Below are 13,816 nucleotides of genomic sequence, written 5' to 3' on the forward strand. Positions count from 1 at the left end.
ATGGCAACCAGCCGCGCGGCGGCGGCGGGGCGAGCGGCGCTCCACCTTGCGGCCGGGGATGGCGGCGCCTGCGCAGGGTGGCCGGGGGGGGCCCCGCACCGGAGCCCGCGGGCCCAGCCGGGCGGGCCTGGGCCTTGCTACGGAGCGCGAGTGCCACCAAGCGGCCCCGGAAGGCAGGAAACCCCGGCGGGCTGTGGAGCAGCCCCTGCGAGGGCCGGCTCCTCTCCGCCACCCCGCCAGCAGCTTCTTGCCCAGGAGCGCAGGGACAACCCCAGGCGGAGCACGGCCCTGAGAGCAGCCCCCCACGGGCACCGCCCCTAGAGCAGCTGCGGGGCCCCTCCCGCACCCCGACTGCAGCCCAGGCGGCAGCACCCCGCGAGCGGAGCGTCGAGCCCCGCCGCCCGCCAGCCCGCCCGGGCCACGCCTCTTGACCTCTCCCGCTTGGCCACGCCCCACCTTTGCGACAGTCGATTTGCGGCCGGGGCCGGGGCCGGTGCCGGGACGGGCGCGGAGGGGCCCTGCGGTCGGTGCCCCCCGCCGGCCATGTCCGTTCCGGAGTCGTGGTTCATCGCCCGCGCCCGCCGCCGCTTCGCCATGACCCGCGAGTGCTCCCTCCTGCTGCCCCGCGTCTGCGCCGCCCTGGCCGACCCGCGGCAGCCCGGCTCCGACGACACCTGCCTGGAGAAGCTGCTTGACTGGTTCCGGGACCTGACGGAGCTCGGTGAGTGCCCGCCGCTTGCAGGGCCCCCCCGCCCGAGCCCTGGCCGCCGGTGACCGGCAGGGGCCTGTACGAGGGGGAGGGAGGTCTGCAGGCCCGGACTCTGGGGCAAGCCTCCCTCAAAGATGCTGATTCCTCGGTGACACCTGAAAACGCTGTTTAGTACTTGAGGTCTGTACCTAGGCTTGGGCTTCAGGCGAACCCAAATTCGTCCCTGACGAGCACCTTAGAGTTGTGAGAGAGGATAGAAGTCCTGGCAGTGACCCTCTGTTTTCTGGCCTCTTCTCCGGCAACACCCGGTCGCTAGATCCTACTGTGAAGCTGCTGCAGGACAACCCCTGTCTGACAGAGTTCATCTCCTCTGTGCTGGCGCTGCCAGAGCCCAGTCCGAGCATCCTCTCCTTTACGCTGCGCTTAGCTGGGATACTTGCCGCTTCCGAAATCCGCTTCCAACACTTGCAGGTGAGTCGGCTACCCAGGTACCTGCTGCCATCTGTCTGTTTCCTCCTTCTATATGGAGGACACCTCAAAAATGTAAGTATTCTGCTTATAAAATTTCTGGCATATGTCAAACAACTCAGCAAACAGTGATATGATCATGAAGACCTACAATCATACCGTTCCTTTTCAGTTCTCATGTAAAGCTGCTGTCTTCTCACTTCTGTCTTGCCACGGTAGTACTGTGAACACTAATGCATAGTGCTTTTCATTTTCAGTTCAAAACAGTATATGGGATAATACTATCTCACAGCAGTCATTGCAAAATATTGTATCTCTGGACAGATCCTGTAGATTTAAACTGCACTAACAGATGTCGTTTTCCCTCCATAGTAGGTTGACAGGAAATTTCTGATTCCCTGCAAAAATGAGGGAGCTTTTTAAAGCCCTGCTTTCTACAATAGAATACATTTATAGTACAAAACTTAAAACCCCAAAGGCTTTGAGAGAAGAGATGCATACAACTGCATAAAGCAATCTAATGGAACTGATACATATGTAAGTTGTCCCTAGCATCTTAAAGTCAAGCAGTTTTGGTTTTGAACATCTCTACTGCTTAGTCCATGAAAGAGACAGATGTTGAGTTTAAGCATGGAATTTTGAAAATTTTCTATTTTAGTGATACTTCTAGCAAGAGAAGGTTTCGCTACAGTATTGATACTCTTGACTTGGATGACAGAGGAGCCTCTCCACTCCCCTCGAGACCCTTTACTTACTGTTTACTCTGTGTGTTGTCTTCTGGCCTCAGCAGGAGAAGCTGTTGATCAGGCTCTTTGGCAGGGATGGGCCTCTGAACAGCGCAGTGTGGGAAGATGCATCTGTGCGAAGTGGCTGGGTGGAGGGTGTGCACAGCATGATGCATCACCAGCCTGCCCTCCACTTCCTCTGTGATGATGGTGAGTACTTCTAAGACTGGGAACTCCCCAAATCCTCTGTGTCTCTTCCATTCCAGTCTGTTGCTCAGATGTCAAATGAGAGAGACAATAGGAAATCATTGAAAGATGGTGGGGTTTTTGTTGAATTAGTTATGCATTTAATTCTTTATTTTTTTTTTTGCCAAACACTGAAGATGGTGCCATTTTTAGAGGGAAAAGAGGCACATCTCATGAAAGACACGATAAAAATAGCTTATTAAAAGCTCTCTGTATTCTTACTTGTAACTCTTACTAAAAGGTACATTTCAGTACGATTTTAGTGCAGAGAAACTAACCAGGGGCTCATTTGTCTCTTAATACTTGCATACATTTGCAGTCCCGTTGTTGTTATGCAGGTATGTAAATTCTGCTGTTAACACCAGCTTTAGATCCCATGTACAGAAGGGTCTAAAAGACTGGACTGGTATTAACGTGCAGTATGTGCTGCTGTCCATGTGATGCAAAAGTAGTTCTGTTGCTGCTGTTTATGTTTTTCCGACTGGTTGTGTCCAGAGATGGTGCAGGCTCCTTCCATAAATACACGGTGAGCATGCTGTCAACTCTCCTAATATTACTAATGTTATATTGAAGTCCTCTTCTGTTCCTGAGTTATTAAAACACCTGAGGATTTGCAAACAATGTTACTTTCTTCTTTTGTTTGCTGTTTGTTTGTTTGTCATAAAGGATTGGCTGAGTTTGAAATGTGGCAGAGACTACAAAATAAAGTATAAAAAACCCCACCGCCACCATTTAAAGCTGTATGTTACTTGAACTAGAATAATATATAGTTGGAGTGCAACAAGGCTCCACCTCACAATAGGAAGGCTGTTGTTTTTTCTTCCAGTGACTTGTTTTGTTTTCACACAGGAAGCATAGATGTGATCTTCACTCTGCAAGGGGATCCCAGCCTGTTTGTGGCTTCAGCTGCCAGTCAACTTCTGGTGCACATGCTGACCCTCTCTGTAGAGTCTGAAACGACTAAACCTCTCAGTACAAAGGACTGTGACTGGCCAGCGTGTGCCCAAATGATTATAAAGCGTATAGAAGATTCCCTTCAGTCCAGCTCAGCCTCTCACATCGAGCAATCATTAAAACTGTTAACTAGTTTGTTTGGCAGTTGTCGTGCTACGTGGACTGAAGTACTGTGGTTAGGCGTAGCAAAGCAGATAGAATCCTTTTTGACGGAAGAGACTGTTCAAGCACAGCACATGCTGGCGAATCTTTTCCTTAACATGGCATGGTAAAGATCTTCTGGGACCTTGAATCCAGTGATGATATATATATTTTCCACCATCTAATAGGACATATTACTTACTTACACTTCTTTCTTCTCAGGTCCCCTGTGTTTTGTGACGCTGAAGGCAGTTTTTGGGCATTAGTGACTTCTGCTCTGGAACACTTAACCCCAGTACAAGCAGGTCCTTTGGCGGTGGGAATTCTGAGGCTCTACAAATGGTAGGACTTACTGCAATGAAATTTTTGCACTCTGCAAGTGTTTCTGTACTAATGTCACTGGTGTCTTTCCAAGAACTGTTTTTTGCCTCGCTGCACTTTTCCACTACATTCCTTAGTATGTAAGACTGGTTGGCAAGAACTATGCCAGTAGCTAACAAACTTCAGACACTGATAGTAAGGATAATACAGTTTCAAAGGAGAGAAATGAAAGGAGCCAATATCGTTTTTACGTACACTTGCATCTTACCTACAGCCAGCCAATTTCAGGAAGAAATAGCAAAATCCTTTTACTTTTATACTGCCAAGGTTGATTAAGATGGACACAATTTGACTGCCTGTCAAATCCAGTAGTCTCTGTTCAGTTTTCTCTTTCACAAAAACACTATTGTAAGAGCTTTCACTGCTGTCCAGCAAAAGTGTGCATCTGGAGACTCTGTTGACAGCTGTAGAATACCTTAGGTTAGAAGGAATTCAACCTTGTGTAGAAGTGATCTAATTCAACCTCTTGCTCAGTGCAGGGCTAACTACACAGATAGATCAGGTTGCTCAGGGCCTTCACTATTCGAGTTTCAAATATCCCCAAGGACGAGGATTCTGTAGCTTCTCTGGGCATCCTGTTCCAGTGCTTAACCACTTTCATTTCACTGTGAAAAGTATTTTCTGTATGTCTAGTTGGAATCTACACTGTTGCAATTTAAGATTCTTGTCTTGTTGTGCACCTCTGAGAAGTCTACCTGCATCTTCTGTATAACTCCCCTTTAGGGAGTGAAAAAGCATCAAGAAATTATCAGATGTTAAAGGAATACTGCACATATGGATACTGATCTACAGGCTAAGTAATACCTGTCTTAAGATATAAGGATACCATTTTGTTGACAAGAAATGCCTCTCTCTAAACCCCCTTCTTACACAGAATCCTACTCTCTATTTGCATTGCTTGATAAGGCTGCTCCTAAATTCCAGACCCATTTCTCCTCTGCTTTCAGTTAGCCAGAGAAGCTTGGAAGAAGGCTTGAATTGTATAATACTGCCATTGCTCTGTCATTGCTGGCTTGTTTAAAAGCCTGCGTGAAAAACATTATTCTGCTCAGCATTTGGGGGCAGATGTTTGGGAAGGAATTGAAGTGTTCTTGTTTTGGTAACTGCTGTTTCCTCCTTGAAGCCCACAAGATGTGAGGATTCAGGCAGTGACTGTTCTGCTTCAGCCAATGGACTGTATTTTGAGAGCAGCTTCACAGCCTCTGGAATACGCAGGTACAGTTGTGATAGAAAAGTTAGAGTCTAGTCTGCTTGCCAGTGTTTTAAGTGTCTGGTGCAGACAAAACTGGAGGAGGAAGAGTAGAAGAACTCAAGGATGGTAGCAGTGTTTGTGGTGAAGTGCAGCATCCTACTGACAGTTGCATTTGAAGGAATATTCATACAACATCACCTGAATATCATGATTAACTTTAAAAAAATCACAGTCCTTTGTATTCACTAACAACCTGAGCTCTTCCCTCCTTTGGTCCTCTAGGTTTGCTGGATGAGTCTGTTAGTGATCCAACTGCTGTTGAAAGTCTTCTGTCCTCCAAGTCATCTTGTGCTAGTCTCCTGTGTCAGACCCTCGCTCATCTGGAGGAGCTGCTGTCTCTGGTAACATTCAAAGAAGGAAAAAAGCCTGAGGATCAAATTGGTCCTTGAAAGACAGCGTTAAGATTTGTTGCAAACTTTTGCAGTAGAGCTTAACAGAACATGGAGAGGAGTTGACAGTGAGGGCTTCCATAATTTAAAGAAATCTAGCACAGTAGATTCCAAATAGGAAAACGGAGGAATACGGAGTCTTGTAAAGAGGGGCTGCACTTAGTTTTAAATCCATCTTCACAAGCTTTGTTACCATACCTTACTTATACTGCAATTGTTGATCCAGGGAAAAAATATAAATTGAAGTGCTTTCCCAAGCAGTGAGAAGAATCTCCTTCCATCCGTGCAATAGTTCTTGGGAGAGAGGAAGAGAATTTGTTTGTAGTTATTAGCATTGTGGTACATTAAGAACACACTAGAAATGGCAATTTTTGCTGCTTCCTAACCAAAGGCTCCTGCTCTGTATGCACGCTTGAGACTTTTGCTGGAAACTTATTTTTCTTTTTTTCTTTCTCCCCTCCCATTAGATTCGTCTGCCAGTGGATTTACCCTGTACATCTTTGCTACGCTCTCTCATGACAATATTACAATTCTGTAATGGCTTCTTGTGTCCAGCTTCTCCTCTGGGGAGCATGATAAGCCGAATCTTGATCAATTCCTTCAGAGTACAGAGGTCAGCTCTTGATGTCATAGCAGCACTCTCGGAGAAAAAAGGTGGGATAATCTTTGCACTTTTTTTTTTTTATTTTTGGAAATGCTTGACTATTCTGTAGTTACAGAATTTTTCATTCCCCTTCACTGATCTTTGTGAATGATGACTACCACTTCCATTTCTGCAACTTGTTCATTTTTTCCAATTCTTCCTACTGTCTTGACTAACCTTACTTTCTGGTGATGAGCTACGGCAGGTAATGCTCTAATTAAAAAAAAACCACAATTTTTAGTGGTTGTGAAAAATTGGATGTTTCTCCTTTACTCTAAGGACTGCACTTGCCTTCTTCTCCAAAACAGTTTTACAATCCTGTGTCTTTCTCTATGTCAGCAGTTTAATTGTGATTAAACTGCTCCTTCTTTTAGTGGTGTTCCTTTAGTTTTGTTTTCTGTGTTTCAGGCGGTGACTCACTCATAGGAAGTCTATTTGATGTCCTTCTGGCATACCTGGAGAGTCCGAACACCAGCCCCACTGTGAGTATAGAACTAAGGAGAGATCCAAGTCTATTAGCTTGCCCCCGTAGGATGAGTTCTGAGAAATCATCTGATAATAGTTGTTTCTTAGCAAAGTTCATATTAGAATATGTAGGAGACGTGTCTTGGTTCTGGGTGGCTTGCAGGAAAATTCTAGTGAGCGAGTAACTGGCCAATACGCTGAGTGTTCTTGAAAAGACAGGAGCCATCACGGCTAAGAGTAGCGCCAACATGCTCAGCTTGACTTCGCCCCTAAGTATTGAATTCTTTGCATTATTAAGGCATTTTGGTTTTTTGCTTGGTTTTGTTCGAATGACTTCGATGACAACTGCAAATCAAAAGCTGTAGGTACTAGAACTTTATAGTACTAAGCTGAGAACAGGTATTTTCTAGGTATTTGTTAGAAATACTGTATAAGCACCATTTATTTGTGGCTTACTTCTTAGTAAGGAAGCATATGTACTTGTTTACTCTGAGAATTTCTCCGTAAGTTTGAGACTAAAACAAATTTTATCTAGCATAAAGGCAACAATGCCTCCTACTGTAGTAAAGTAAGTCTGCTTTATCTTGCTTCAGGTGCTAAAGAAAACGTTTCAAGCTACATCCAAGTGGTTGATGCGCTTGCAGGAACTGTCCTGCTCCAACAGTCAGTGGCAGCAAACTCAGAAGATCTTGGAAGGTAACAAAGCTGTTCAAGTTGGGACAAACAGCAGCGAGTGGCATATATGAAATCTGCTCTTGCCTACCTTTCCAGTTTAAAGCACTTAGGATTCATTTGGTCACAATGATTTTGAATTTAGGTTTAGCTGCCCAAATAGTGCTTTGAAGAACTGTGGGAGAAGCACACAGCAACAGCAAAAGGGATTGCATCAGATAAAATGATACAGAGGTTGTACAGTGATTGCTTCAGTAAGGCTTGTTGTCTTTCGTGTCCATTCAAGCTTGTCACTTGGCTTTTACAGATGTGTTTCTGGTGCTGCAGAAGCGTTTGTGCAGTCCTTGCTGGGAAGTAAGAGATTCTTCTCTGGAGTTCCTCACTGTTCTGATTAAATACTTGAGAGGTAGGTGCAGAGATGTAACAGTTCAGATTGGAAGAGTATTTCTTTAAATGTTATGAAAGTCAGTCAGGCTTGTGAAGCATCCTCTGACCTGTAACTGGAGTGGTAAGAAAAGAAAGAAGTGTCAAGATTTTTGCTCTTAGGTCATAACCAAAATCTGACAAAAAGATTAATAAACTTACCGTACTTTCTGTTGAACTCAGATGGCTGTGCCTTCCTTAATGGTAGTTTTGGTGAGTTAAACTGAGGCGTGTTGAGACAGGTGACAATGCTTAATGGCAGATAATACTTTCCCTTTTTTCAGTTTGCTCTGCAGCGGAGTCTGTTTGCCTTCACTCAGCAGGCTGGGGGCTGGGATTTAGGAGGCTAAAAGCCTAGATCTGCTTTGCATGCTTTGAATTAATTACTGGTTTTCCACTTTACTGGTAGCTCAGGCTTTACAGCAGGTAGCACTAAGGCAATGTTAGTTCTCCTATGGCAGCTCTGCGATGTTGGAGGATAAGGGAATGTTGTTGACTACTGTTGTCCCCAGGTCTCAAATGAAGTATCCAGCACACTCTGCTGCATTAGCAGTTTATCCTGCAGCTTCTCTCAGTGCTGCAGTTGCATTCTTCTTCTTTGCCGTATGCCTTGACAACAAGAAAGGAAGACTATTTTCCTCCTTTAAACAAAGGCATAAGTTTGATGAGGCTGAAACCATGTCCCTGCTTGCCCAGAGAAAGTTTTTTCTTGCCACTGGAACAGCTGTGAATGGATTTTTCCAAGTTCCAGTGATTAGCAGGGTTTGACTGAAAGTCACCAAGCTGCTGGGAAATGGAGAGCCTGACACAGAGCGTCTGTGCTCTTGTGAGTAGCTGCCTGGTCCCTGCAGTGGCTCAGCTCTCTGGCAGCTGTCCCTGCAGTCAGTGGGCATCCTTGTATGATGCAAAGAACTGTTTGCATTGGAAACAGCTTCATGCTTTGAGAGAGTAAAGCCTCACTTGTTTGGATTGCTGTCTTGTTTACAGACCAGGATGAGTTCAGGCAGTCTCTCCTGTCTTCGGAGGTGCCAAGGCTTACAGAAAATCTTCTTGAGGATCCAGAAAGCTACGTGCGAGCGAGTGCTGTGACTGCTGTGGGACACTTGGCCTTCATTACTTACTTTGCTTCAGAGTCACCTGTCGTAGGGAATCAGTATAATAAAGAGGTATGATGACTTTGTGTAGCCCACTGCAGAATCAAGCAGAACTACACATCAGTTTACTGCTGTACTACTTAGAAGTTTCTTCACAAGTTATATCTCCAGTCTCATGCAGGCACATTTCAAAACCAGTAGTGAAGAGACTAGATTTTTTACTTCCACTGTTCTTGTTTCTTTGCACCTTCTTCCCCTCATTGTGCTTTCTTTGTCTTTTTACATTTAGAACACTGTAGCAAAGCTTCAAGAAATCTTGTCAACGGACCCAGAGGGCTTTCCTAGGAGGGCTGTGATCAGTATCTTCACCAAGTGGCTGAGACAAGGCTGCACAGGTCAGCTGGAAGATACAGAGCAGTTTGTCTCTAGAGTGATCCAAACTGTGGAGTATGACTTAGACTGGGAAGTCAGACTTGGTGGTTTGGAACTGGTTGAAGTTTTCTGTAGTCAGACAATTTGCCAACTTGGCCTTCCTGAATGCCCGTATGCTCCTGTCTCCTCTGCAGTCACTAGTTCCATTCATCAGGATGAGTTGCTGCAGATATTTTGCCGAACAAAACTGTTCAGCTTTTTGTTTCGGTCTTTGTGTGACTGTGACAAACCAGTAGGTCAGAGAGCCTGTGATATACTGCTTGGCTTAAGAAGTAGTTTCTATCCAATTAGTACCTTGAAGGATTCACAAGGGACTGGAGATTCACCTGCACGAGACAGCATTGCCTGGTTACAAAGGACACTAAGGCAAGGTTCTCTGGCCCAGAACTTCCTCACAGATGGTGGTAATGGGGTGGATTTTCAAGATCCAGAGATCATGATGCTAGCTTTGGGTACAATAGACTTAGAAGAGCTACATGATGAGCTAAATAAAAGTAGTGACCATGTGGAAAAAAGCCCTCAGTCCCTCTTACAGGACATCCTTGCTACTGTGGGGACCATAGAGGAGAATGAAGCTGACTGTTACTGAAGACATCTTTTGCTCTGAGGGAGCAGTGCTTAAGCAGTTCTCTTCTGGAGGAGAATTTTTTTGCTACCAGTCATGAAAGTCACAAAGTCTTTCCTGAGAGAGGATAAAAAGAAGTGTTACACTAAATGGAAAAAAAGGATGGTTTCATTAGCTGTTCAATGGGTTAGAAAATCTTTGCTTTAATACAGTTGAATTTTTTGTTAAAAAGTATAGTTTCCAATAAACTGTGATTTGTTTTTCAAAGTAAACACATTAAGAAATGCATTTGTTCCTTTTTTTTTTTTTTAAGTCCTGTGTCCTTTAAGAAAGCACCAAACCACGCCTACAGAAGGAAACATTTTTTAAAAACAAAACAGTGACTGAAAACAAGTTGTTGCATGCTCCTTTTGGAGCCAGAGTAGCTAAAACTGATGAAGACTGGTTTTAGGGACACTTGTTTTGACCTTGCCTGTATCTCCATTCTAAAAACAGAGTTCTCGGGTTTCCTGTTGCATTTTGAGGTCTAGAGCAGAAGGTGGCATTTAAGGAGTCAAAAGCTGATCATCCTTAACATTACGAACGTTCTTCTATAGATAACATACTTGTTTGATCTGAGCAGCGACACTAAAAAGCTGACTTTGTCTTAATTGAAGCCAGAAGCAAGTTCCATTTTGCTGATTTTTTTCAAGTGTTCCTATTCTCCCTTCCTAAAAAACTAGGATAGCTTCTAACTAGTAAGAGAAACTGACACCTGCAGCTTTTTCATGATAAAAATAGATCTGTGCTTAGCTTCAGTAAACAGTTAGAAAAACAGCAGCTATAGTGCAAATGGCAACACTTTTTTTCTGAGAAAAAATTGCCAATTTTTTAAAAAACTCAGCGAATACTGTAGTTTGTAACTTACTCCAATGTCTTGCCATGTTCTAAGAAGCTTTCTGAAACCTGGGATGGGGGAAATAGTACCTTTACCAGTAGGTCAAACCATGCTGTATTCATTCCAGCACTGAGGTGTCACTTGGCATCCTTTATCCTCCTGCAGCCTGTGTAAAGGCAGGAACACAACCCTCATTTTAGGCTAATGGAGGCTATAGCACCTAATGCAGTGCAAGAACTTCTATGATCTCCTCCTTCAATATTATCCCTGCAGCAGTACAATGGGGTGAGATGTAGTTCGAATTTCTTGCTGCTGAGGTTGAAGATTTACTCTACGCCTTTTAATTAAGTCAGCACACTTACCTATCGCTCTGTGTGCAGCTTTATGTGTGACAGAGCCCTTGGGTGTTGTACCAGCAGCTGTTACTCGGAGAAAGTAATTTCTCTGCTTCTGACACACAGTTCTACCTGAGCAGGGTCCACACCTGGCAAAAGACAGAAGATATTAAAAATCAGGCCTTTTCCTGCCACTGCATTTTTCTCAGAAATTGGGGATTTGCTTTTAAAGAAGCGTGGATTGTTTGTGGAGTTCTGGGAATCCTGTTTGGTGAAGGGATTATAGTTCCAAAACTAGCATTACAAGTTGGCAATAGGTCAGAGATGCTCCAGGAAAGGAGACAGCAGGTTGCTGGGTAAACATCTTCCTCCCATTCAGCACTAGTGTTTTGTGATTTCAGGGTTGTGCAGTTTAGGAGACTCCAAGGAATGATTCAAATATCAGCAAATTGAAAAAGTGACTTGTTACAGAAGGGAAACTCCACTGCTTATTACCGAGGTCTCTTGACTCCCTAACCTATTAATTTTTAATGGAACTTTTTTCTTTTTATATCGACTGGGGTGATGGTGACATTGTTAAGTTGATACCATTTGCCTAATTGCAGTCCAAAGTCTTGTTTATACACAGGATGCTCGTACACTAAAAACCCAATGTACAACAAACTGGGAGGGCTCCTTATCTTTAGAAGGGGAATTAAGGAGTCCTTTCATCTTTCATTAAAAACAGGTCTCCACCTCTAGCAATTAGGTGACTCAGTGCTGATTTTGTACTTCTCTCTCTTCTGAGCTCACTACATCCCCTTAGTTTTCTCTGCTGCTCTAGTTACAGTAGAGAGTCTTACTAACACTGAGATTCTCAGACTGACATCCTGCACCTGGTAATTGGAAGAAACATGAAGAGTCATGAATGTCTGAGCAGCATGAGGAACACATGCCAGGGAATAGAGAGATGATTATGGGAGATGAAAGCAAAAGAAAAATCCCATGTTTGTTTCCACAGAAAATGATGGCAGTGGGACTTGCGAGATGAAAATTTAGCTACTGAATTAGTAAACACACATCAACATCTACTAACATGAATCATCCATCATGCTGGGAAGCCATACCTTCTATAGGATGCCCATCTTTGCATACTGTTAAGAACTCAGATACAAGCCCTACGCCACTTACTGCTAACTCATTTTCAACCCACTTCTTACCTACCAAAGCTTTTTTTGCACCTCCACAAGATCCCTATCCCAGCCACACAGCTTTCTGCTGGGTTCAGAATTTACACCACGTGGTATATCTTGCCAAGGAGCTGTGGTTGTGGTGCACCGAGGGGGAGGGTTTAACTCTCAAGGAGACAGTCCTGAGGAGCAGACATGTTACACCCAGATGCATACTGAGCATTCCCTTCAAGAGCTACTTACCACTTCACAGTGTGACAACAGTTGTCCTTCCATACTCTGCACACCCAGCTAGCTCCTGTCTCACACCGAGGACTCCCAGTGACATAGAGGTGGGTTGCCTTGCCTTCCGTTATAGACACAGGAGAAAGTTCAAAGCTGCCTTGTTGGGATGGATTTCTGTGGAAACTGCTGCTTTCACACCATCAGTGCTGTAGCTGTAGCTGTGTACAGTTCCTCCAGGAGGCAGGCACCACTGAGAGAGTTTTTCCAATACACACACACATTACAGCTGATTTCAGCAAAGGCTGTGGCTAAACATGGGCCTCATTTAATCCAAGAAGCACCAAGGCTCAGGACTTATTTGCTTTAAGGTGGCCTGTGGATAGCACGCAGTAACAATACAAGTGGTATCAACCCAAAACATCACAGGTTAGAAAATTTATGTCTCCAATGGCTGGCACTGTGAAAGGAGAAGATCACAAAGCTCATTTCAGCTCTTTATCTGCACAGGGGCAAAGTAAGTTCTGTTGCCTGATCTGTACACAGGTATGAAATTCCTAGAGTTGCTCTCAATGCATTTCAACAGAGCTCTGAAGAAAGGATTTATCCTTTAACTGCTCAGACTCAAACAGACACAGGAGACAATAAGCATCTTTGGCTCAGCCCTACACTAGCAATAGCTTTATAAAAGCTGCCAGAAGAATGGCTGTTAATTTTCTGTTTTAATACACTGGACTTTTAAAATCCAAAGACTATTCTTTGCCTAATTATACTAATTGCACAGCTTAGTGAAAAATGGGCCATAAATGTCTGAAGCTGTTGCTTTAGCTTAGATATATGTGATCTGTGATTACAGATCAACTCTTGCATATCTTGACAATTTCTTTTGTCCATCTCTAATAAAATTTGCTCTACCTTTCACTACACAGTCATCAAGGCTTCTAAAAACCACCGTGTGTTAGAGAGGAAACTCATCAACGAGCTTCACAGAAGTTCTCAGCACTTTACAATGGAAAAATATATCAGTAGCAGCACCTCTGTAGTCTGTGTCATTTCCCTTTAGAGCAGTGGTTTTTGTCCCCTGCTGAGAAATAAAGCACCAATTTAACAGGGCCAGACCTCAGCCTGCGTCAGACGCGCTCCTCCACAGGCAGGACAGATCTTGCCTATAACCTTGCAAGCCAGCACAGAGAGAAACGTAAGGGCTTTCCCTGAAAGAAGCACACTGTGTGTCTGAACAGGGTGGAACAAAGCTGCTGATGTACAGCTGTAACGAAAGCGTTCAGGGCTCCGCAAACACACACCATGGATACACTTATAACTCATCCCAGATGGAAGGGGAAATGAGCAGTCTGCATCAAGTCCCTGCAATGCTACAGGTGCAATTACACAACTGTTTCAGTTAAAGCAAAATGAGACTAAAGAAAACAGAATTTCTGTCTGCAATACCAATACCAAGTCTCTGCTTAGAGCACAGCAGCTTAATGCGTTTATTTACCATAAACATACAACAGGGCTGCAAAATACCTTTCACACAGCAAAACAAACCCATCCAAACCCAGTTCATCCCCAGCTCATTCTGCAGTTGCCCTGTTGTTAAACTCTGTGCAAGGGCAGGAACACTTGGGACCAAGGGTGCACCCACCCCTTTGAG

At 44.3% G+C, this 13,816-nt stretch overlaps 1 protein-coding gene across 2 annotated transcripts; it reads left to right on the top strand.

The window, feature by feature from the left end:
- The first annotated feature begins 472 nt into the window (after positions 1-472).
- BRAT1 (BRCA1 associated ATM activator 1) lies at positions 473-9,847 on the top strand. 2 transcript variants are annotated; one of them, XM_068422602.1, is made up of 13 exons: positions 473-721; positions 1,026-1,180; positions 1,965-2,112; positions 2,998-3,370; positions 3,466-3,585; positions 4,748-4,839; positions 5,099-5,217; positions 5,733-5,919; positions 6,317-6,390; positions 6,967-7,069; positions 7,353-7,451; positions 8,456-8,634; positions 8,852-9,847. In XM_068422602.1, the coding sequence occupies exons 1-13, from the start codon at positions 544-546 to the stop codon at positions 9,581-9,583; spliced, it is 2,559 nt and encodes an 852-aa protein (XP_068278703.1). In that variant the 5' UTR covers positions 473-543; the 3' UTR covers positions 9,584-9,847. The 2 variants fall into 2 exon arrangements, with proteins under 2 accessions (XP_068278703.1, XP_068278704.1); XM_068422603.1 differs by having other exon boundaries at positions 1,968-2,112.
- Positions 9,848-13,816: the final 3,969 nt, after the last annotated feature.

The sequence above is a fragment of the Nyctibius grandis genome, chromosome Z (genome assembly GCF_013368605.1).
Source record: "Nyctibius grandis isolate bNycGra1 chromosome Z, bNycGra1.pri, whole genome shotgun sequence".
Taxonomy (NCBI): Eukaryota; Metazoa; Chordata; class Aves; order Nyctibiiformes; family Nyctibiidae; genus Nyctibius; species Nyctibius grandis.

What these genes read in the sequence shown, in the direction of transcription:
- BRAT1 (XM_068422602.1), top strand. Translation starts at nt 544, where the DNA reads ATGTCCGTTCCGGAGTCGTGGTTCATCGCCCGCGCCCGCCGCCGCTTC. An exon ending in TCCGCTTCCAACACTTGCAG is followed by an intron (nt 1,181 to 1,964) that starts GTGAGTCGGCTA and finishes TTCTGGCCTCAG; the next exon opens with CAGGAGAAGCTGTTGATCAG. An exon ending in GTCCGAACACCAGCCCCACT is followed by an intron (nt 6,391 to 6,966) that starts GTGAGTATAGAA and finishes ATCTTGCTTCAG; the next exon opens with GTGCTAAAGAAAACGTTTCA.